Below are 26,445 nucleotides of genomic sequence, written 5' to 3'. Positions count from 1 at the left end.
GTTACCTATGTATTATACCTTTATTACCTGACTGACTGCTGTACTGTACAGCAGTAGGGGAGTTTAGGGTTACCTCAGTAGTGTACCTTTATTACCTGGCTGACTGCTGTACTGTACTGCACTCATGAGTTTAAGTTTACCTCTGTAATATACCTTTATTACCTGGCTGACTGTTGTACTGTTCTACACTAGGGAATATAGGGTTACCTCTGTAATAGACCTTTTTTACCTGGCTGACACCCTTACTGTACTACACTAGGGAGTATAGCATTACCTCTGTATTATACCTTTATTACCTGGTTGACTACTGTACTGTACTACACTAGGGAATATAGGTGTACCTCTATAATATTCCTTTATTACCTGGCTGACTGTTGTACTACACTAGGGAGTATGGGGTTACCTCTGTAATATATCTTTATTACCTGGCTGATTACTGTACTACACTAGGGAGTATGGGGTTACCTCTGTAATATATATTTATTACCTGGCTGACACCTGTACTGTACTACAATAGGAAGTATAGGGTTTTCTCTGTAATATACCTTTATCACCTGGCTGACTGCTGTACTACACTAGGGAGTATGGGGTTACCTCAGTAATATATTGCTATTACCTGGCTGAATGCTGTACTGTACTACACTAGGGAGTGTAGGGGTACCACTGTAATATACCTTTATTACCTGGCTGACACCCGTACTGTACTACACTAGGAAGTATAGGGTTACTTCTGTAATATACCTTTATTACCTGGTTAACTGCTATGCATTACTACACTAGGGAGTAAAGGGTTACCTCTGTAATACCTTTATTACCAGGATGACTGCTGAACTGTACGACTCTAGGAGTATAGGATTACCTCTGTAATATACCTTTATTACCTGGCTGACTGCTGTACTACACTAGGGAGTATGGGGTTACCTCTGTAATATACCTTTATTACCTTGCTGACTGCTCTATTACACTAGGGAGTATGGGGTTACCTCTGTAATGTACCTTTTTTACCTTGCTGACTGCTGTACTGTACAACACAGGTGACGTCTGTAGTATACCTTTATTACTTGGCTGATTGCTGCACTGTACTACACTAAAGAGTATAGGGTTATCTCTGTAATATACTTTTATAACCTGGCTGACACCTGTACTGTACTACACTAGGGAGTATAGGGATACCTCTGTAATATACTTTTATTACTTGGCTGACACCTATACTGTACTACACTAAGGAGTATAAGGTTAGCTCTGTAATATACCTTTATTACCTGGCTGACTGCTGTACTGTACTACACTGGGGAGTATATGGTTACATCTCTAATATACCTTCATTACCTGGCTGACTACTGTACTGTACTGCACCAGGGAGTATAGGGTTACCTCTGTAATATACCTTTATTACCTGGCTGACACCCATACTGTTCTACACTGGGGAATATAGCATTACCTCTGTAATATACCTTTATTACCTGGCTGACACCCATACTGTAGTACACTAGGGAGTATAGCGTTACCTCTGTAATATACCTTTATTACCTTGCTGACTACTCTACTGTACTACACTAGGGAGTATAGGGTTACCTATGTAATATACATTTATTTCCTGGCTGATTGCTGTACTGTCCAACACTAGGGGAGTATAGGGTTTCCTCAGTAATGTACCTTTTTTTACCTGGCTGACTGCTGTACTGTACTGCACTAGGGAGTATAGGTTTACCTCTGTAATATACCTTTATTATCTGGCTGACTGCTGTACTGTACTACACTAGGGAGTATAGGGTTACCTCTGTAATATACCTTTATTACCTGGCTGACTGCTGTACTGTACTACACTAGAGACTTTTGTTTTTGTTCTGTAATATGACTTTACTACCTGGCTGACACCTGTAGTGTACTACTCTAGGGAGAATAGGGTTACCTCTGTAATATGCCTTTATTACCTGGCTGACACCTGTAGTGTACTACTCCAGGGAGAATAGGGTTACCTCTGTAATATGCCTTTATTACCTGGCTGACACCTGTAGTGTACTACTCCAGGGAGAATAGGGTTACCTCTGTAATATACCATTATTACCTTGCTGACTGCTGTAGTGCAGTTGCACCTGAAACTACTCATTTAAATTATCTGTAGCTACTGCAGTTACTGCATCTGGATCCATTCGTTTAGACTACTCATTGTTCCTTTGTTTTTACTGATTAGGTAATCACAATATTGGCCTGTTGGGTAAAGCTATTTGATTAAATTTGCTAGTGTTCATAGGATCCTAGGATGTTACTAGGCTTATGGCCTCAGGGCCCTTACAAGCCTAGCCAAGTTCAACCCATGTTCCCAAGGGATTCTGGTTCAAGCAGACACTAAAATCAGCACCTGTTTCCCCTGTCCAAGAAGGACACAGGTGGAACGCCTGGAGTGAATTTCCAGCTACCCATCCAATCGTCCAAATTGCATTTAAATAGGCTAATGAAAGGCTTTGTTTAACATAAATAGGAAGCTTGTTCCAAAGGTGGGGCAACCTCTGCAAAACAAATCTGTCTTTCCAGCAAGTTCTGTTGATGTCACATACCAGGTTAAGGTCTTTTGAACGAGTTACCTGTGTGCCATTTGACTTGCAAATGTGCAGCATTTCCATCAAAGCTGGGTCAGAGATACTCTATATGCAAGGCACAGGTCGCCTCTGAGCAATCTGTATGATGCAGAGTAAAGTGACAAAGATTTCAGTCTGTCTACATAAAACAGATCTTGAAGACACCGAATTTTCTTTGTAAGGAACCTCTGTGCCCTCTCCAATTGCTGCAGGTATTTGGAAAGGAACATAACCAAAGGGAGAGTTGTACTAGTTGGTTTATAACCTCTCTTTTTCTGGAGGAAATGCCCTTATGAGATGAGCAATATAAAATGCCCTTTATACCACTGTGGAGACATGGTAATCGAAGTTAAGTTTGCTTTCAACCTGTGTGCCAAGATCTCTCACAACTGATTGTATGCCTAGGGTATTGCTGTTGATGGGGTAGTTTGCAGGAACATCACCGGGATGATAATGCATTTTTTTGCATCAAGTTTAAGACTGTGACTTTGGCACCAGTCATTAGTCTGCATAAGACCTTCTTGCAGGAAGTCAGTAGGGGTTTAGGGGTTGCAATGATCGCTCCCAGTTTACAGTCATTAGCAAACTTTGTCAGCCACAGTCCTGTAGTTTTAGCCTGCACTTCAGAGAAGTAGATTCTGAACAGCAGGGATCACAGAACTGGTCCCTGTGGAACACCACTAGTTACGGGTCTGCTGGGGGAGGTGGAGTCTCCTATTTTGACCATATGAGTTCCATCAGTGATCCAGTTTGCAACCCACCTGAAAATATATGGGTTGATACCCAGCTTTGTGAGTTTATCAATTTTGCCTAAGTGGGGGATTGTGTCAAAGGCCTTGGCTAAGTCTAGGTAGGCCATATTGCACAGATTTGCCTCGTCTAGGACTTTGGTGACTGTCACGAAGAAGTCCACCAAGTTTAACAGGCATGGTCTCCCCTTGACAAAACAAACTGGGTGGGGTCAAGCATTTGGAGATTTCCTATATCTTTGTTAATAAGGTCCATGATGATTCATTGCATGGCCTTGCAGAAGGGGCTTATCAGGCTAATGGGTCTATAGTTCCCGGGGTCCGTGCTATTTTCCATTCCACTGGGAAGAAGCCAGTGCTTAGGCTGTGATTGAAAAACTTGCTCAATGGGAATGCTAATTCCTGTTTTAACCCATGTAGAACACAGCCCGGGATGTTGTCTGGTCCCATAGAGGCTGTGTTTTTGGCTTTGGAGAGGGCATGTAAGACCTGCTCTTCAGAGATTTTATGCGGGGGACAGGTGTTTGGGAGGATCTATAGTAAATCATCTAACGATGATTTGTCGACCCCATGTAAGAGAAAGCTTACAAACTCAAATGCTTAGAACAGCGATTTTTTTTCCAAGGGAAAAAATTACTGTTCCAAAAAAAAAAAAACACTTATAAAGTGGGGGGGCTATGCCCCCCACACCCCCCTACTTAAATATACCAACTCCGAGATCACACTACAGTGACGAAAATGACAAAGTAATGGACGTGGACAAGATTTCTTTCCCAGGGAAAGAATTCGCTTATGTGCCGCTTCATTTTGCCTTTTTGTCTTTTCAAGTTCGACCAAGACGTATTCGAAAGAATGCGTCTTCAGTCATCTAATAGGAACCCGTGTGGGATGCTTTGGGGTATATGTGGTAGGGAGAGGGGAGTGAAGTTTTCACTGAACTTGTCAGTCAGCAGGTTTGCTATGTCCACAGGTTCTATATATGTAGTACCATTAACTACGAGTTCAGCACAAGTCTGGGCCTTACCTTTGAGGTTACGGATGTAACTAAAGAATGCCTTGTGGTTATACTTAGTTAGAGAAGCTAATTTGGATTCATAGTTAGCTTTGGAGGACTTCATCAGGAGTCTTATTTGCTTGTTTAATTTGAGGAGGGAGTCCTTCTACTTTTGGGACCATTCCTTCCTGCTCTTGGGCAGAAATTTCTTTCTCTTATTGTATAGCCTATTAATGGCAGTTAATGTTACTGATTTTCTTACTGATTATATAGTCTCACTTTTACATTTTGTTTTGCACCCATAGCTGCTACAGTAACCGTAGCTCATTCTTTTTATACTTTTAGCCATTTCCTAGTTATCACATTTTTTCTAGCCAAGTCAGTTTCCCTCTTCCGTCTTGTACAAAAAGTAAGTTATTAGCCTGTCCTGTTTTATTATATCCATTCATTTGCACTGGCCTATATGGAATCTCAGTCAACTATTTCCCCTTCTGTAGCCAACTTGACAGCTGTAGGTATTTTTGAGGCAGTGTATTAATGCCTCATGCTTACTGAAGGCTCTTTATTGCAACCTCACAAAACTTCAGTATCTGAGAGATACAAGTATTTATTTAACTTGAAGGCTACTGTCTTATTTTAGAACACATTCAGTAAGTAGAACACACACACACACACACACACACACACACACACACACACACACACACACACACACACACACACCACAGAGCAGTTCTATTAAACCAGCTTACAATAAGGTTGTTAACACAACAGTCCCTAAGCCTCCCAGGCTAAGGGCTAAGAAACCTCAGACATTAGTTCAAGCTGCAAAACATAAACATTCACCCTTCACAGCCACAGCTATGATACATACATTTTAGAGTTACAAGGGTATAAACTCCAATCCCTTATAGCCCACTGAAACTGCATCAAACCATGGTAATGTTTTAGTAATAGGTGACTCTCTCTTGTGTGGTAAACAGTCACCACCCTCCCAGGTTGGATTAGCTGTCTTCTGTGGTCTGGATCCGGGATGTAGCAAGGGATCTAAGATTCTTCCATCCTGACAGATTTAATTGTGACCTGATAGTGGTCCACATGGGGGTGAATGACCATAGTCGCTCTCCCCAGAAGGATATGTTTGAGACTGCTATGTGTGCATCTGAGGCAGGAAACACACTGGTCTAAAGTGGTATTTTGCCTTCTCCTAAAATGATACAAAGACAAGAAAATTGGCTATAGTAACTCGCTATGTAACTGGTGTTATTCTAGGGGGATCCAGTGTATCTCTGCTTGCAATGAGATGGCTGATCAGCCTTCCTGCTTGGTAGAGATGGTCTGGTTCTCTCTTACCAAAGCTTTGACATTGTAGATAAAGCCTTTGCTGCCCACATAGTACCTTTTTAGGCAGAGTCCATATGATGGACATTCCAACCCAGTAAATTCTAATTTGAAACATTAATGTGGCTGTACTCAGTGCCAGGAGTATTAACAAAAAATGTGCAAACTTGTGTCTGTCCTGCAACCTAAACACATTTGTGTCTTCTTACTCCCTCTGTTCCTGGGTATAATGTGTATCGTGTCTTCGTACTCCCTCTGTTCCTGGGAATAATGTGTATTGTGTCTTCATACTCCCTCTGTTCCTGGGAATAATGTGCATCGTGTCTTCATACTCCCTCTGTTCCTGGGTATAACGTGTATCATGTCTTTGTATTCCCACTGTTCCTGGGTATAATGTGTATCATGTCTTTGTACTCCCTCTGTTCCTGGGTATAATGTGTATCGTGTCTTTGTACTCCCTCTGTTCCTGGGAATAATGTGCATCATGTCTTCATACTCCCATATAATGTGTATCGTGTCTTCGTACTCCCTCTGTTCCTGGGTATAATGTGCATCATGTCTTCTTACTCCCTCTGTTCCTGGGTATAATGTGTATCGTGTCTTTGTACTCCCTCTGTTCCTGGGTATAAGGTGTATCGTGTCTTTGTACTCCCTCTGTTCTGGGAATAATGTGTATCGTGTCTTTGTACTCCCTTTGTTCTGGGAATAATGTGTATCGTGTCTTCGTACTCCCTCTGTTCCTGGGTATAATGTGTATCGTGTCTTCGTACTCCCTCTGTTCCTGGTTATAATGTTTATCGTGTCTTCATACTCCCTCTGTTCCTGGGTATAATGTGTATCATGTCTTTGTACTCCCTCTGTACCTGGGTATAATGTGTATTGTGTCTTCATACTCCCTCTGTTCCTGGGTATAATGTGTATTGTGTCTTCGTACTCCCTCTGTTCCTGGGTATAATGTGTATCGTGTCTTTGTACTCCCTCTGTTCCTGGGTATAAGGTGTATCATGTCTTCGTACTCCCTCTGTTCCTGGGTATAATGTGTATCGTGTCTTCATACTCCCTCTGTTCCTGGGTATAATGTGCATCGTGTCTTCGTACTCCCTCTGTTCCTGGGTATAATGTGCATCGTGTCTTTGTACTCCCTCTGTTCCTGGGTATAAGGTGTATCGTGTCTTTCTACTCCCTCTGTTCCTGGGTGTAATGTGTATCGTGTCTTTGTACTTCCACTGTTCCCGGGTATAATGTGTATCATGTCTTCGTACTCCCTCTGTTCCTGGGTATAATGTGTATCATGTCTTCGTACTCCCTCTGTTCCTGGGTATAATGTGTATCGTGTCTTCGTACTCCCTCTATTCCTGGGTATAATGTGTATCGTGTCTTCTTACTCCCTCTATTCCTGGGTATAATGTGTATCGTGTCTTCATACCAACTGGCCGTTGTGGGTTAATATTAGTATTTGTCAAGGATCTCATCGCCTGATGTTAGATTCCACTGGACACCACATGTGAATTCCTAGGAATCCACTTCACCATTAATAAGACTAATTGCCACTTTGTTACTAGCTGTAAAACACCCTCTTTGTCCTCCTCTTGAGCACGACAGGTGTCATAACACATTAATTGAAATTCCCCTTAAACCAAAGACCTTTGTGCTGGGGGACTTCAACTCTCCATCAGTCAACTGGCTGACCTGCAATGCCAATGGTTAGCATGACCACTACTTCCTTGATGTTATAAATGCTAACTGTGTTTCACAAATAATTAACCATCCTACTAGGGGCCCCAATATCCTGGATCTGGTCCTCACAAATATTGCCACTTCTTGCACAACTCCATATGTATCATCATGTCTTGTAAAATCGAACCATAATTTAGTGAACTTTGCCTTTAAAACTGCTGGTACTTCCACTGCAAAAACCTCTGTGTTTAGGGACTTCTCAAAACCAAATTTTCTTCAGTTACTTGGTGATCTAAATAAGTTATGCTGTAATCTTCCAACAAAGGATCCCTTTGCTAAAGCTGCTACTTATGCATCTGACTTCTACTCCCATTTAAATACTTGTATTGATGAGGCAGTCACTATCCACACCAGTTTATAATGAGAAATTTGAAAACAAATCCCTGTGGTAGAATACTGTATAAATGAATTCTGTAACAAAGAAAGAAACTGATTAATGTCTCATTCTACCTACCTTAAAAGCACACTTAACACATTAGGAATGTCAAACTTGAGTATGAACTTAAAATACCAACTAAAACCAAAAATAACTACAAATTTTCTGTAATTATGGCACCCTGTAAATGATACTGTAAATAAAATGGTAGGTTGTAGTAATGAGCCACTGTGGTGAACGTACACATTTGTGCAACTTTTGCTTCACCAGTTATAGCTGTTTCACAGATTCCACAATCCCAGTTCCGCCACCCCAGTAACTTTTATGAAACAAGTTCTCTCAGTCCTTTCAAAAACTAAGAGTACCTCATACTTGGGCCCTGACAACATACCTGGTTGCATGGTTATCAGTACCAAATACAACCTTCCTGAACCCCTACTTAATCTATTTAGTTTAAACCTCTCCACTGATTACATTCCTCAAGCCTGGAAAGCGACCATTGTAGCGCCATTATGGAAGGATTGCCCAACCATAGACCCTGAAAACTACAGACCTTTCAGTCTCACTAGCATAATATGTAAAGCTATGGAACATATTATATTATACTTCATTTATCTGGACATTGAAAATATCTTAATCCTGGCTTTGTCAAAGGAACATCCTGCCACTTTAGCTTTATTAATTTCCTTGAAAAAGTAACCAAAGCAGTGGATAGGAGTGCTACAATGTCTACAGCATATCTAGACCTGGCCAAGGCATTCAACATTATTCCTCATGCAGGCATTATTGATAAAATTGGACATTTGCTTATAAGTCATTATGTTGTGTGGTAGATAGCTAACTACTTGCCTCATAGAACTCGTGGTTAGAGTCACAGGTGCCACTTTTGATAGCAAAAAAATAAGAGCAGTTGTATATCACAGGGCTCAGATTTAGGCCCTCTCCTATTTGGCATATATTTCTTAAACCTTCACCACAGCTCTTCTGGCCTCTAGTTAACTAAGTTTGCACACAACTGTAAATTGTGTGGTGGTGTTTGATCTTCATTTGACTCAAAATTTCTCCAGCATGGGTTACACCATATTAGCAGTTGGTGAAAGGAGACAGTGGTCTCAAATTAAATGTAAAAAAAAGTTGCGTAGTTCATTTTGGTAAACAAAAGTTTCACTTATCACAGCTGATGTGCACCTTCATTCAGACACTATGTTAAGGGTTCTTGGACCTCTTGTTGATAATTCCTTATTATTTGACCATCAAGTATCCATGGCAGTTCAGAACGTCTTTTATCTGGCTCATCTAATTTCCAAAGGCATCTCCACTAGATGCAAAAAAGTCTGCGTTCACCACAGTGGCTCATTACTACAACTTACTATTTTATTTACAGTATTGTTTACAGGGTGCCAGTAAGAGCTACTTATAAATACCTTGAAATGAGCATTCCTCCTTTCTGTACATACTGTAAGCGTTTGAACTAAATGTACTAATTACTTTGTACGGATTGATTGTGATACTTATCCCATTAATGTGTTAGGCTTACAACTGGCTAATGTGTTGTGTGTTGCACTTATTACTTCTGTTTCTTTTATGCAGTGTATACTACGTAAATGCTTTGCACAATTATCATATTTATGCACTGTCAAATTATTCATTCAGTTCACAGAAGGTTTCATTGCTCTTGTACTAAGACACATTATACACTGTAATTATAGACTGCTATTACTTTTATACCTGGATAATGAATGATCACTTTCCCAGTTATCAAACTGCAGAAAAAAAAAAAAAAAAAAATATATATATATATATATATATATATATATATATATATATATATATATATATATATATAAAATGAGTGCCTTTTCCACTGGCTCTTCTTTTCCAGACAGTGATGGCAGGTATGGTAGTAAATGGTGTCTTGCACTCCCTTGTATTTAAAATTATTGTAGTACTTCTGCAGCTCACAGTCATGTCATTTAATCATTTATTTCCTAATTTGTATATCTGCAGGGCAAGCTGAAGGTGGCTTTAACATCTTTAGAATCCAAAGTGAAAGATTTTAAACATTTTGCAAAACAATCTGGAGAAGGATGTCCTAGACACAAAAGTAAGTAAATTAAATGTCTTAAACGCAGGGAGTAAATGATGACAAATGCATATGAGCATCTTCTTTTTTGTTTGTATTATCCTTTATATGCTGTCTATGTCATTCTTTATGTAGCTAATTTTATGGTCTGTGTGTTTTACTGGTTATCAATTAGATGATTTTGTGAGAAACCCGTTTATACTATAATATTTTCTCATGATGATTGGATACCGAATAAGAAAAACGGAACTGCTCTGAACAGTTAAAGAATCAGATTTTATTATTGCTATGTGTGACACCATCTTTGATGTACTTTTAAACATGATCCATTTGTGTGAATGCACTTTTTACAACAAATTGAATAAATGGCCATCCAGTCCACACAAACTTGCTTAATATGTCATATATCAATCCGATCTACTTCTTCTTCACTATATATCATACTAAAATAATAGTCCACATCCATAATAATTTTTTTCCCATATTCTCCTTTTAAAACTTTCAATTTTCCAGTATCCATTTTCACTTTTGTTCCCCAAAAAAAGCAAAACCTCTTCAGCATTATATTCTACAACCTACTTTTAGTTGCTTATTAAACTTTATTCTTTTAACAAATTTTCTTTATATATTCCTTCTTTCTTAATTTCCGTTCCTTTTCTTCTCAAGATTCTTATATTCATTTATAATCGATTCACCTTTTTTCTTTCCAGTACAACCCTTCCAGTTTAAGAAAGATCTTCCTGTGTTTTCTTTGTACTGCCAACCACCATTGCTTTATGTTCATGTAAAACTGAATCATTGTATAATTATCTTCTCATAGCTTTCTGTATACTGTCAAAGAAATGTGTTTCTTGAACCCCTCTTAAAAAATGTTTAATTCCTTTCCCGTCGTCTATATATTCTTCATTCTTCATTATTTCTGTTTTTATACTTAAGTGATCTGAACAATTAACTTTCCTTGTCTTAACATTTCTTTCCTTCAAACCATCTTAATAACTGCTTTCCTATTGTAGCATCTTTTTCAAATCTTTCCAGTTTCTACCTTACATTACAATTTAAATACCATTATTAATAATAATAATAATAATAATAATAATAATAATAATAATACCCATCTTGGGAAATACAATTTTGTAAGCTTTTGAAATAAATCTTCTCTCTCATTTTTCTGAGTCAATGCATAAAATCTAATCAATCTCCAAACTTTATTCCCTTCTGTAACATTACACATCAGTGCTATTCCTGAACTAATCCCTAGAACATCTAAAACCTTAACTTTTTTAATAACAGAGTGACCCCCCAAACATGTAGCCTTTTGCCAAACTAAATCTTATCTCTACTCTATATCGCATCTGTTTTTTTATTCTTTCCTTCAAAAATCCTATGTCCTGTAAACATACTGCACCACATTTCTGACACAATTTTATGATTGACATTCTTCTCTTATCATTTATCAGACTATTAGCATTTAAAGAGAGATTTTTTATACTAGTCCTTTACTTTTTTTGTAGTTTTGGCTAACAATTTAATTTATCTCTTTTTTTTTACTCTAGTCCCAATTGTCCCTTAATCCCCTTCTGTTTCACCATCTTCATCCTTACCTACTTCCTAATTTGAAAATTGAAAATGATTTTGTACTTCCACCATATAACATTCCCATTCACCCACCTTACACCCTCTTTGTCACCCACATTAATTTCATTCTCACTTTGCATTACATTCTCATCATATAAAATTCTCATTTTCTTAAATTAATTGTTTACAGTCATACCAATAATGAATATTACCTACACATTTTCTACAAACGTTCTTACAGTTATTCTACATGTCCCACTTCCCTACACTGATATTTTCTTTTAATACATTCTGCTATTAAATGATCCACTGCTCCACAATGAAAACACATTTTTGGTTTACCCCAATACTTTAATTTCAGTAGTAAAAATGCAAGCTCATTACACATTGTATTTGCACAATTTCACATTTTTTATATAAACAAACATTCAATTCCTGTCCTCCACTCCAGATTTTTCTATAATCAAATTTTTTAACATTTTTACACTTGCCTTCCAAGATGGCTGCACACTGATCAGCAGCTTAATTTCATCTCTTCCATTGTGAAAAAAAAACAACTGAGAGATAAATGCCAGTAATTCTGCCAGGTTTAGTAATATTTAGTTACTGACCTATACGTACACTGCCTGGATGCCAGCAAAGAGCCAGAAAGAAAATTAGCTAAAAAAGGTGAAGAGAAAACGTGTGGGAAGAATCCTGCAGCTGTTCATCAAAAAGTAGTTCAAGCTCCAGCTTTGGTACAAGAGATGGCTTCCAGTACTCTAGAGGAAAATATAAATCAAAATGAAGAAAAGACTGGTTGAGTATGAAACTGCTGAAGAAGAGCTTTTTCAAAAAATGATAGTGTTAAAGGACAGAGCATGCAGGGAAAATGAAAGAGTTTCTGCTGTGCAAGAGAAATTGAAAGGAACAGACTGTTTTAATTTTATGAAAGCACAAATAAGCAACTGGACTGGTATGCCACTGCTAGATTTATAAAATTGAAGGGGCACATTGTGTGTATGCTCCAAACCTGGCCATGAGAAAGCAGCCAAGACATGTATCAGTAAAGATGCAATCATGCCAGCAGAAAGAGTTAATCCTGACAGAACTGTGGCGGAAGGGCAAAGTATTAAAAATAAGCAGGCAGTAGAGTGTTTGTGGAAAATGATTTTTCACTGTACACCAGGCAGAAGAGAAGCAGGTTTAGCTTGGTAAACAATGGCAAGAGGCATGTGTGAGATTCAAGCTGCTTTGTTCAGCTGTATTCAGAATCTTTTTTTCTGGAGGATTATAGTCATTTTATGATACAGAATGGGTGAACCAGAAAATAGTTTGTCCAACAAAAAATGAGCTATCAAGCAGAAGGGGATTTTGCTTTTCATTTTTCTGATAAAGCTCATAGAGAGAGACTTTGCCAGTGAAAACCTTTCCAACAAGTATTTTTTTTTTATTTTCCAGTTTTAAGAAATGTAGACATTACAGTGTAAAAAGAAAAGAAAGACTGTAGACATTACAGTGTAAAAAGAAAAGAAAGACTGGGCAAAAGCATGTTTGAGTTACTATGGTGCAATCTTGGACTGTTGGGGATGAGGTGTAAAAGTGCACTAATTATAATATATAGAACTGAGATGTTTTCACTTATGTTTGCATAGGTTAATGTCTGGATTAATCCCATTGGCATAATCTACTAACACGTTTCTTGTCTAAGCATGTGTTCTTTAAAAATCAAGGGAATGATGTGGATATAAAGGAAAACTTTGCTTTAGCAAATAAATGTTCAGTGTGAGTAGAGAAGTCTACCTAATTATTCCTTGTACATCAGGCAGCTGTACGTTCAATTATGTTTCCATGGAGACAAGCTGACCACAGGTTCAGACAATAAATGCCAAGAGCTCTAGGCATCATTTGTTCAGAGAAACATAAAATTTAAAGTTTCAAGTACAATCAGCTTATTAAAAATAAAGTTTAAAAGTATTGGGACTGAATAAGAGATAATGCTTTCCTGGTTCCTAAATACTTCAGTGCATTTATTAAAACAGTGTGTAGTTTAGTTTTATTTAAAGATAGGCAGTGCACTTTTTCTTACAGGTAAATATTAATGTTTTTTTTTAAAGCACACATGCTGTTTTTCGATTTGAGAGGGGAATACATATATGAGAAGAACAGACAGCAGTTATTGTAAGTAGGAGAACAAGCTGTAAAAGATGCCCTTTAGCAGAGATGACCTTAATTTTGGGTTAGGTTATACCTGTGGGTGCAGCTGTCAGTTTGGGACAATAGTTCCTACCAGGAAGGTTAAACTTCATTATTTGAAGCTGTACATAGTTTTGTGTGTTTTAAGTTAATAGGTTATGGTGGTGGTGGTGATCTGCCACATCATGTACACATTTAAGTCTCTCCACAACAAGTACAAGTATAGCTCTGTCATTGTACATGCTGATGTGAATGGCTTGAGATGTACCTCCCTGGACTATATGAAGAGAGACATGATTGAACTGTCACAGTGTGTGTTCCAGGTAGGTATGACCCTAGCCCTAAGCAGTATCCTACCTTCACCAAGAATGATACCACAATACCAACAAAAAAAATTGACTTCAGCAATTGGCTTAGTTTCTGGTGGCATTCCAAAGGGATCCAGTATCTGTCTGCTTGGAATGGCATGGTTGACAGGCCTCGATTCTTTACCAGAGATGGAATTTACCTGTCACCACTGAGTTTTCAGATCCTGGCCAAGGCTCTTGCCTCCCCACATTGCGCCTTTTTTAGGCAATGCCCCAAAGACAAACCTTGCAACATAAAACATCTGTCAAAAAGCAAATTGAAGGTCATGCTGCTTAACGGTAGGAGCCTTAAACTGAAAATGGACTCACTGGGGGCCCTCCTTGCACTGGAAGATGTTGATGTCTTTGCAGTCACAGAAATTTGGATTAGGGCTGCAGAGAGCACCCCTCCTTACCAGGCTATACCTCATTCCACACATTCCAACCCCAAAATGAGGTTGGAAAGACTAAGGGTGGTGGAGTCTCTATCTTCATTAAGGACAGGCACACCTCCAGACTGGTTTGCCAGCATGACGCACTGGAACTACTCTAGGTACAAGACACCCATCCAAGTTATACCTAGCTGTAGACTCCCCATGACTCAGGACACCCACTCCTCTTAACTGGATCTGCTAGACTCCATCAAGATGCTCCCGACACCCTGATCCTTGGTGACTTCAACTACCCCACCATAGACTGGGAGAACTATTCTTTCACTAATGCACTCTCTCAGCGATTCCTCAACGTCATCAGTTCTAATGCACTAGACAAGCTTGTATCATCCCCCACAAGGGGGGATAACATTCTGGAGTTGGTTCTCACCAACATGGGTGACCGTTACACCACTCTCATAGTATGTTCTTCCCTGGTGAAATCAGATCATCTCACTGTCTCATTCGAAGTTTCTAACCCACCCAAACCCCCCAGCTGTAGTCAAGCTAAAAAACTTCTCAAAAACTGACTACAACCTCCTAAGGGAGGGTATCTGTAGCTTCACACCACCAGCCCCCCAGAGGATGCAGACAACTATGCTGCACAGTACGCCAATGCAGTATACAAGCAACTGAACAACTGCATGGACTCAGCCATACCCAAAAGAAATAAAACCTGCTCCTCAAGGAAACACAAACCTATTTGGCGTACATCCTCTATCAACAGGCTTTACAACAAAAGGAAGAAACTGTTGTCCAAGGGTAAAAAGGAACAAATTCCAAATTGGAAGAACTCCCTCCTTAGCCTCAACAAGCAAATTAGATCACTAGTGAAAGCCTCCAAGGCCAATTATGAATAGAAACTAGTCTCCATAACAAAGGGAAACCATTCAGTTATGTCAGGAACCTCCATGGCAAAGCCCAGGTTTGTTCCAAAGTAGTACTTAACAGTATCACTTACACTGGTCCTCTTGACTTAGCCATCTTGCTAGCAGATAGGTTCAGTGCAACATCTTCTCCCGTGTCCCCCCAAGGGCCCTTTTGACATCCCTGATACTTGTCCTGCACCTCACATCTCCATAAATCAAGTGTTACAGGCCCTATCCAAGGCAAAAAACACAGATTCCATGTGACCTGGTAGTATCCCAGGATGTATTCTGCACCATCTCCATCAAGAGCCAGCTTTGCCATTGAGTAGACTATTCAACCACAGCCTAAGTACTGGCTTCTTTCCAGCAGAGTGGAGAGCCACCATTGTCATCCCCTTGCACAAATGTGGTGCCATTACTGACCCTAGAAATTATCGCCCCATTAGCTTGACAAGTCTAATCTGTAAAGCCATAGAGCGTATTATTATGATCTCATAAACAAGGACATAGGCAGTCTCCAAGCACTTGACCCCACCCAGTTCGGATTTGTTATGGGCAGATCTTGCTTGTTGAACCTGGTTGACTTCTTTGAGACTGTCATCAAGGCCATGGATGAGGGAAAGTCAGTACATACAGCTTACCTTGACTTGGCCAAGGCCTTTGACACAATCCCCCACTCAGACATCATTGAAAAGCTAACACAACTTGGTGTAAATCCCTATCTCATCAGGTGGGTGACCACTGACAGGACCCTCAAAGTCAAAATAGGCACCTCCACCTTTGATAGCAGACCTGTCACTAATGAAATTCCCCAGGGATCTGTCCTGGGACCCCTACTGTTTGGCATCTATTTCTCAAAGTTCCAGGCAAAGACAAAAGGCCTGTGGCTGACCATATTTGCGGACAACTGCAAGTTGGGTGCTGTCATTGACTCCCCAAATGATGTTAACATACTGCAAGAGGGACTCACAGCAACTAATGACTGATGCCAATGTCATGGCCTCAAGCTAAATGCAAAGAAATGTATCATCATACCATTTGGCAAAAACATGACTCTTACTGATTACCACATCAGTGACAATCCCCTAAGCACACAACCTGTGGTAAGAGACCTGGGCACTCAGGTTGATGTTAACCTCACATTCAACCATCATCTAGCGGCAGTGGTTAGAAAAGCTTTTTACTTGGTTCATGTCATAAGTAAAGGGATTGCATCCAGAAAAAAGGAGGTTACCTCTCTATACTCCTCCCTCATTAGACCAATAATTGAGTGCAACCCCCCGTTTGGTATGTACCGCTCCAAACATCTGCACCAACTGGAAAGGCTACTGAAATGCTTCACAAAGAGAATCCATAGCCTGCAACACCTGTCCTGTGCAGACAGGCTCAAGTCACTGTCACTCTACTCAGTATCATACAGATTGCTCAGGGATGATCTGTGTCTCGCCTACAAGGCAATCTCAGACACTGCCCTACTAGAGATACTCAACTCCTCATGCACAACTTGCTCAAAAGGCCTGAATCTAATATGTGACATCAACAAAACCTGCTGGAGAGACAGGTTTGTCTCCCAGAGGCAGCCCTGTCTCTGGAAGAGACTTCCCATACATGTCAAACAGAGCACCTCGCTGACCCTCTTCAAGAGCAACATTAATGAGTTGTTGGGAAACCACAAATTTGTCCTGGGAATTTCACCTGTCTCCCTCATTGACAGGGGTGACAGGGGCTGACTGAGATTTCTTTCTGGGGATAAACTCTTGGCTAGGCTTGTGAGGGCCCCAGGGTCATTAGCCTAGTAATCTCCTGTGATCCTATGGTGATGTGCGTGTATGTGCGTGTGTATGTGTGTGTGTGCATGCATCTGTGTGCGCATGTGTGTGTGAGTGCGTGTGTGTGTGTGAGTGCGTGTGTATGTGTGTGAGTGTGTGAGTGCGTGTGTGTGTGAGTGCGTGTGTGTGTGTGTGAGTGCGTGTGTGTGTGTGTGTGTGTGTGTGTGTGTGTGAGTGCGTGTGCATGCCTGTGTGAGAGTGTGTGAGTGCGTGTGAGTGAGTGTGTGAGTGTGAGTGTGTGTGTGAGTGTGTGTGAGTGTGCGTGTGTGTGTGTGTGTGTGTGTGTGTGTGTGTGTGCGCGCGCGCGCATGTTTTTTGAAGGTTTTCATTAAAACAAAAAGTTATGCAAAATGTGGCATAGGTTCAAATGGAGATGACAACAAATAACTCTATAAAGGATCAACCTGGCAAACATTAGTGGGTGCATGTAACACAAAAGGTGGAAATGGATATTTAAAAAAGCTATCATATACAGTAGGTGGAATAATAACTTCTACTTCTTCTTCTGCTTATAATGGCTAGACTATCCATATTATTTTTGAACCTGAATGGTCAAACAGGTATAGACAAAAAGGTAAGAGTACTGAATTGTATTAAGAAGTGTGAAGTACAAATAGCAATGCTACAGGAGACACATTTAGAAAGAAGTGAGTATGAACATTTGATAAAAAGATTTTGGGATGGATATTCATCAGAATATCAGGGACAAAGGAAAATGTGAGTACTTGTACCATTTGCTACAGGAGCTCCAGCAGGGATAGAAGAGGTAAAAAGATGATAATGATAGCTTTGTGGTAGTAAGGGGCTACTGGCAAGGGAAGAGGATTACTCTGACACATATTTTTATTCCAACTAAAGCTGCTATTATTGAGCTTAAAAAATTATGAGAAATAACCCACTTTCAGCAGGAAATATTACTTATAGATATAGATGGGGACTGGAACTTGTTTTGCAACAGTCAGGATGTATCTGGGGGACCTAGAAAGGAAAACAGAATAAAAGAGGGTAGCTTTTGTAGACATTTTCGAAATATGTTGTATGGAAGATGTGAATTCAGTAGTAGGAACAAGGAGACAATTTATATATTCCCCAAGGTTCAGTAACTGGGCTAAACTACAAAGAAATTATATTTCACAGGAGCATGTGCATTTAATTTAAAGCTGCAACACACATCCAATAACTAAGATAAAAATGCAGAGTAATGAAGAAAAATGAGACACTGGCACTTCCCACCTGTCTGTCAAAAAGAGGAATTTAAGGAATGGGTAGTGGAAATTATTCGAGAGTTGTTAGGGAAGATAGGAGTTTCTTCAGAAATTATAGCTAGTGAGCGGGATAGAATAAAAGTGGAGTTTAAAAATAGGTTAGAACTGAATGCTACGGTTAAGAAATAAAAAAAAATAGAAGGGGGCTGACAAAGGTTATAGTATTGTAGACTAAGGGAATCTCACAGAAGAAGAGGTGCAACTACAGAGTGCTAAAGAGAAAGTAAAGGAGTATTGCTTTTAAGCAACTGTTTTTTTTTTTATTATTTTTGATAACATCAGAAAACAAAAACTTTTAGCACACCCTAGGCAACAAAAATAGAAAGGGTTGTTGCCAAACTTACGGATCCTGTAACAAGAAAAATAACCAGACATCGTGTAGAATTGTGAGAAATATTTAAGAAATTTTATGAAAATTTGTATAAAGCAACGAATGTGGAAATCCAGAAAAAGCACAAATGGAAATATTTATGGACGACTTAAGTATGCCAAGGTTAGAGGTAAATGAAGCTCAACAATTAGCAGTTAAGATAGAAGGAGATGAGATAAAAATGGTGACGTATAATCAATTTGCAGAAATGTCTCCTGGAATAGATGGTATATAGATGGCGTTCCTGTGTAAGTCTGAAAGCAAAGAGTGAAGAAAGTGATAAAAACCTGGAAGGTTTTGTTTAACAGCATTTTAAAGGGAGGAGAAGCATCAACATCCTGGCTGAAAGCTGTGAAATGTCCCACTAGAAATGCCAAGTGGAAAAAGCCAAAATAAAAAAGACCAAAAACACAGGAGAAGTGTGAATGTCAAAAATCGCTCTTCTCCTTAAAACTTTTTACAGGGAGTGGGGGGGTGGCAAGTCCCTCACCCCAAACTTATATATATCAACTCTGAGATCATTGTACCATGAAGAAAACAAAATATTATGAGAAATGGCATCTCGGCCTTAGTATATGTAAGTCTGATCTTTCGGCCATTCAGTCTTCGCTTTTCGGGTCCTGACATTTCAAAATTGTTTTCTAGCTGTGATGGCTGTAATACCTAAATCAGTAAAGACCCATCCGACACAACTTCATATAAACCCATTTCAGTTTTAAACTCCGATTGTAAAGTCTTTGCATATAATAGCTAAAACAATGGAAAATGTATTGCCAAAATTGATAGATATAGATCAGTGTGGCTTTGTGGAGTAGAGGCAAACATTTGGCAACATTAATAGAATGCTGATGATCCAGATGGAAGCAGAATGTAAGAAGATACTACTGTTGCTGGTGGGTCTTGATGCAGAGAAAGCATCCAACAGAATAAGCTGGAATTTTATGAGTAGGGCAATGGAAGCATTTGCTTTCCCTGATACAATAATAAGGTAAATTAGAAGGATATATGAGGGATCAGAGGAAAAATTAATGTGGGAGGGTGCCTTTCTGATAAGTTGTGTCCAAACAGAGGAACTAGTTAGGGATGTTCTGTTTCCCCTTGTTGTTTGTGTTTGAGCCAACATTTTGAGACACTTTCCAGTCTTTTTTGGGGGGTATAAAACTAATGAAAATATAACAAAGGCAATAGCTGTAAACTATGTACCTACACATGAATTGGTTCAACAATGCCCATATTTATGGGGACACGGTAACATGAAGTATTTAGGAGTATGGATTAAAAAGGATTCTGTCATGGCAGCTAAGGATTTGTGGAAAGAGACCAAACAAAAGAGCATACAAAAACTGAGAAACTTGTAGCTGTTATTTTATGGATATGGATTACAAGATACTGGCAGTAAAATTTGTCTCTATAGTTTGTCAAACAGAGGAGACGTTGTTGACAGTAATTAATAAAGAGTTGAAATATGTTATCTGGCAGGGGAAAACAGCAAATGTCAAGTGGGATATGTTGATCCTTCCAATAGAACAAGTTGGTTTAGGATTATTTGAGTTGAAGGGATGTTTTAGAGCTACTCAATTAAGACTGATACACTTAACTCAAGCAGAAGGCTATCATTCAAAGTGGAAAGGGATGCTGAAGAAATGGGGAAACGGGTGGGGTTCAAGAAGTGAGAGAGAGAGAGTGGGATTTTAGATGCATATCATTAAGGAGAGTGACAGCCCAGCAGAATATTGCATTCATAAAGTAGCAGAAACTATTCTAAGAAGTAAGCCAACTTGAGAAAGGAGATTCTGCCATTAGGGATGACTGCAGTTAGGGGTACAGAGAATAGGCAAGAGGGGGGCTGGAATTTACCGGAGAAACTGTCAAAGGAACTGAGGTATTGGGAGCAAATAACTAGAGAGGGAAAGGCAATATAATGGGAAGAGGCTATGAAGACATTTGGACTGCAGGCTAGATACCGCATTCCCTATCAGGAACTGATATTAGATATAGGCAAAGAGATAGGGATAGGAGAATCCTACATAAAAGGTCTGCTTGACTGAGTTTTAGCTGAGTCTAGAACAGAAGCTGCTGTTAAATAAGGGATTCATTAGTAGGCTATATAAAATATTGCATGATAACCATAGAAATCTGTCAGAGGAGGTTAGAAAAGATTGGAACGGGAGACTGGATAAGCAATCCAAAAAGAAACAATGGGAGAACATATGTATGGCTCTGAAATATGCAACAAAGTGTAGAAGATTTAGGATTTTTGCTTGGAAGTCTTTACATGGTTTCCAAATCCCAAGCAAACTCTAAAGAATTTTTCCTCGGGTTGATGGCAAGTGTTGGAGGTGTGATGGGGAAGAAATAGGTAACAACATAGGTTTTGGGAGTGTAATGAGTTGGCAGATGTTAAAAATTCCTACAGACTACTCTTGTCAGAAATGTTGGGTGAACAAGTGGGTATAACTATGGAAATTCAATTTTATGAGTTGAATTAGAAGATCTGAATTGCCTAGACATAGTAAGGCCTTGTTAAATTTAATTCTGCTGGCTACCAAAAATCAATTACTAGAAAATAGAAATCAAAGTCTAAACCAGCTGTATTTGAAGTATTGGAAGTGGGATCTTTAGAAAAGGGCAGGATCAAATTGCATAGAATAAAAAATGGAAATTTTGGGAACGATATATGCAAAATGTAAAGTTTAAGGAAAATCACTAATTGATCAATTTATGTAATGCTAGATTTATGATAATCATATAAAGGAATTTATATAACGTATAATGTTTGTAACTGGGAAATGTGCTAATATGGTTTTCTTTTATATGTATGTAATACATACTTTTATTTTATAAGTATGTTTGCCTATGTTGTATGTGATAATTCAGTAAAGGTGTTAAATGTATATATTATAGATAGGTGGTGTTAAATGTATATATTATAGATAGGTGGATCCCTATCAGTGAGTTTTCAGAAATTCTAAATTTATATCAGAGAGACGATATGATCAAGATTCTGCAGCACACAATCGTAGCAGGCAAAGCTCCAATAAAGGCTGTCCCTCCTCAGACGAGTGCACAACAGTGTAATAAAGGAAACCACTGGCTCAAAAACGTAAAGTGTAGAAAGTAGATATTTAATAGCTCCAAATACACAATAAAAAACAGCAGTATTACACAGCAGGATTAAGCGCTTTCATCTTCATACAGAAGACTTCATCAGAATCAAGAAACCAATCACTAAACCGTTTTTTAAACAGCACCATGCCTCCTAATTGGATATAAACTAATTGGTTTAATATTCTATGCAAATACCTCAGAAGCATATATATATATATATATATATATATATATATATATATATATATGTATAAACTAATTCTCATTGGTGAATAAATAAATAGCCATATGTTGAACTAGTTTGTAATAAATCATTTTTAAAACTGTAGGTTGTAATAAATAGACTTAATACATAGAACTTGAAAAAACATAAAAGCATGAAAAAAACTGCTACTATATGAGCAACTCAAGAAGACCATCATGTAAAAAACATTTCATAAAAACCATCTATGAAAACCTTATGAAACAGTGTAAATGAATAGCAAATATTAAAAATGCTGATGTTGGTTACATATTGAAGTATACTTGTATTGAAAAATCCATAAAAAATATATACATAAAATGTAGGCAAAGAAATACTGTAAATAGTATAATATAAAAATCCACAGTGGTATAAATAGTCTAATTTTTAACAGGAAATTTTATTTTTGTTTTTAGCCCTTTTTGGGCTTGGATGCCTTTAACTTTAACGCAGGTAGGAGTGATACATGGTCATTCAAACCAGGTGGAGTACAACCCTAAGCCTTTGAATGGAGATTGCAGTACAGGGAGGATCAAGAAATTTACCGTTTTCCTCAATGTAGTGCAATCTCGGAGTTGGAATATATAATTACCAGGGGGTGTGGTGGGCACAGACCCCCACATAGAGTGTGCAGGGGGCTTGACACCCTACAAAACCAGAAAAAATACTTTTTTTTTCTTTATTTAATGTTTGAGTTTTCAGAAATTCAATGATATTGTTTCGCTGATATGAAGTTTGAGTTTCTGAAAACTCAATCAACTCGCATAGATCTGTATATATATATATATATATATATATATATATATATATATATATATATATACACACACACACACACACACCTATATTTTTGCACTTGTCAAAAAAAATTTTTAGTTAATCAACAGTAACTTCAGAAATCCTAAATTGAATTCTAGGTTTCCTTTTTATGCATTTGTTCTTTTTTACATAACTGTTCCATGGCTCACAGTCTCTATTTCCATCAAAAGCAATAACAAAATTCTCAGCCTTCTAGGAAGTTTCAAACATAATTTTCTAAAAATTTTTCTAGTCCAGTATGTATAAAAGCCCTTACATCCTCATGTTTTTACCCTAATGGTACAACCACTACCAATGTGGTATATTGTTCTGTAACACACACACAAAAAAAAAAAAAAGACTTATACTAATAGAAAAAGTCTGGGCGACCTTTTTCCATTAATATAAGTCTGATTTACAACGGGCATGCTGACCAATCAGCATGCACGTTTTGGAATATTAATGGGGGGGGGGTCATTGTATAATTGTAATTCTATCATTCTTTTCTGCAAACAACTTGGCATCTTTCAGCATTTCTTCCTTTTCCGTCTATAACTCCATTCCTTTTTCTCCCGTCTCGCCATCTAGAAGATCACCTATACTCCCCTGAGTACCACCCGCAATTAGTTCTTCCATCTCCATTCTCTTACAGTAGAAGCCACGGCTACCTTCTGGCCTGCCCTTAAAGAGTAGGAGAAATTCTCTACTGCCATAGCCATGTTTGCACTAGTAGTTTAAGTAGCACCTTGGGTATCCTCTGAAAAGAGGCCACAAGCCTAGTGGGAGTAACCACGTGAACAAAGGATAAATAAAATAAACGTGTAGCATTCTGCTACACGGTTCTTAACTGCATGTCTTTTCCCTCTCCATGTTGTGCACATTGTCATATTACATGCTTTTTCTCACTACAAAAGAAACCAATCTGGTTGTTCCCCAATATCTCAGGACACCTGTATCACTATCAATATTTATGACACTAGGTATGTGTTGTATCTTGCCGCCTTTTACATGCAGTGTCACCATACATTCCCATCCTCCAGAAAATACACCCTTGCAGTCTTTGATTTTCATCAAGCGAGAATTTTTCTCGAATATTGTTCTAAATCATTTCCCTATACTTCAGTCCTAAATTGAATATTCACTTTATTCTTAATGACCTATTTTGTGCATTGAAAACATAATCATTCCAAGGATACACATTCACTTTTTTACGAACACCTGAAACATTTTAAAATATTATACAGGGGGGGGGGGGTCTTTCACTGACAAGATAAAAACTTTATATGTCTAACGGTTTAAGAACATTATCCCACACATCATTAACTGTAAAAAGTCTTATTTAGTTTTGATTTCTCTCTTTCTACCAGTTTATCTCTGTCCTGCCTACTTCTTTCCACTCTGCTTGGAGTCTGCAGCCTTGTGATTCTTAATGGTATGTGTACTGACCATTTGTGTGCAGGGTGAAGGTGGCTGTGCTATGTGAACTAATGATTAAGGTTTCTTACTACTTTGAGAAGTTTATGCACTGATCTTTTAACAACTTGGTGTACTCTGGCTTAGTGGATATACACTGTGTTGCAAGTGTGTTTGTTTTGCTCACCAAATGTGTTCTGTGGTGAGAAGATAGACTACAAGTTCAGGAAATACTTATATCTCTCTTTATTATTCCATAGGAAGAGGCTCTTACTCTAGAGGAATTTAGCAAATGGGAATTTGCAAAACTGTATATATAATTACTCCAAGACGAGGAACAGAATCTCAATCAGCAACTTACAGATGAATAATTAAACATTCTGAAAGACATGACAGACAGTCTTGATTGCATTAAACATGAAATTATTGCCTCACACCTGGCAGACTCTGACTTGGATCTCAAGAATGAGGAAGCAGAAATTCTGGAAACGATGGAAGAAAAGTATGAATATATTAAAAATGAGGATGTGACAACTAGGACGACATTTGTGAGCAATGTGGATTTTAAACAAAAGGAACCTCCCTGCTTACTTACGGTAAGGGTGCTTTTCATTTGTTGTCTTTGAACATGGAATGAGTGTGTGGTAGTCAAGATGAAGCATCATTTGAAATTATGTCTTTGCAGTTTAAATATAGAATGTTTAATTCAGAATTACTGTTTCACCTTTTTTGCTTTAGTCCTTGTGAATGTGTCATACTTTCATTTTTTGGGGTGGGTCCCTTTTTTACTTCAGTCTCTGTTATTTTTTTGTCTGTAGACAAACATTGACTATCCAGTTCTCTCTTGCTGTAACAACATTTGTTACAGCAAGAGAGAACTGGATGGTCAGTATTGTTACAGCAAGAGAGAACTGGATGGACAATGTTGTTACAGCAAGAGAGAACTGGATGGTCAATGTTGTTACAGCAAGAGAGAATAGAATGGTCAGTGTTACAGCAAGAGAGAACTGGGTGGTCAATGTTGTTACAGCAAGAGAGAACTGTATGGTCAATGTTTGTCTACAGACGAACGTTGACCATCCGGTTCTCTCTTGCTGTAACAACATTTGTTCTCATCAAGGGTTTTATTCACTTTCTCATTGTTCAGTATGTTCTCTTTTGTTAAATTTTTTTCGGACTTTGGCTTCATGTTGATCATTTAGTTTCCTTAGTGCTGATCCTGAAGACCTATTTTCCCACCAGACAGGAGAGGCTGTTATCCCATTTACTCCACCCAAGAGGTGGGAATTGCACACTGAGTGATTGCATCATAAGCTTACAGAAGGAGTACCTCAAGCCTTTAATTGTTTATGCTTCTGGGTTTTTCCCATGGCCATGGCTATGACTTGTTAAAATGTTTGCCATCATAAGGTGCATTCATACTTCCTTGTATGGTGCCCTTTAGTTGCACAGTGCACCTCAAATGCCAGAGTGATCATTACAGTCCTCTGAATCGGAGCAGAGTGATCATTACAGTCCTCTGAATCGGAGCAGAGTGATCATTACAGTCCTCTGAATCGGAGCAGAGTGATCATTACAGTCCTCTGAATCAGAGCAGAGTGATCATTACAGTCCTCTGAATCGGAGCAGAGTGATCATTACAGTCCTCTGAATCGGAGCAGAGTGATCATTACAGTCCTCTGAATAGGAGCAGAGTGATCATTGCAGTCATCTCAGTCGGAGCAGAGTGCTCATTACAGTCCTCTGAATTGAAGCAGAGAGATCATTACAGTCCTCTGAATCGGAGCAGAGTGATCATTACAGTCCTCTGAATCGGAGCACAGCGATCATTACAGTCATCTCAGTTGGAACAGAGTGCTCATTACAGTCCTCTGAATTGGAGCAGAGAGGTCATTACAGTCCTCTGAATCAGAGCAGAGTGATCATTACAGTCCTCTCTGAATCGGAGCAGAGTGAATCATTACAGTTCTCTGAATCGGAGCAGAGTGAATCATTACAGTCCTCTGAATCAGAGCAGAACGATCTTTACAGTCCTTTGAATCGGAGCAGAACGATCATTACAGTCCTCTGAATCAGAGCAGAGCGATCATTACAGTCCTCTGAATCTGAGCAGAATGATCATTACAGTCCTCTGAATTGGAGCAATGGCAGCCCATCACCCTGAC

General features: G+C 38.7%; 1 protein-coding gene across 1 annotated transcript in view; it reads left to right on the top strand.

The window, feature by feature from the left end:
- The window catches only part of LOC122813845 (zinc finger protein 708-like), a 72,837-nt gene that overhangs the window by 7,485 nt on the left and 38,907 nt on the right, over window positions 1-26,445 (top strand). The window contains exons 2-3 of the mRNA XM_044086381.1: window positions 9,784-9,880; window positions 24,541-24,876. Of these exons, the coding sequence (XP_043942316.1) occupies window positions 24,670-24,876 (207 nt within the window). The 5' untranslated portion in view covers window positions 9,784-9,880; window positions 24,541-24,669. The remainder of the gene's footprint in view (window positions 1-9,783; window positions 9,881-24,540; window positions 24,877-26,445) is intronic.

The sequence above is a fragment of the Protopterus annectens genome, chromosome 10.part0, assembly GCF_019279795.1.
Source record: "Protopterus annectens isolate FY-2018-M chromosome 10.part0, PAN1.0, whole genome shotgun sequence".
Taxonomy (NCBI): domain Eukaryota; kingdom Metazoa; phylum Chordata; order Ceratodontiformes; family Protopteridae; genus Protopterus; species Protopterus annectens.
The sequence above is the reverse complement of the archived record's forward strand: the minus strand, read 5'-3'. Positions and strand labels throughout refer to the sequence as shown.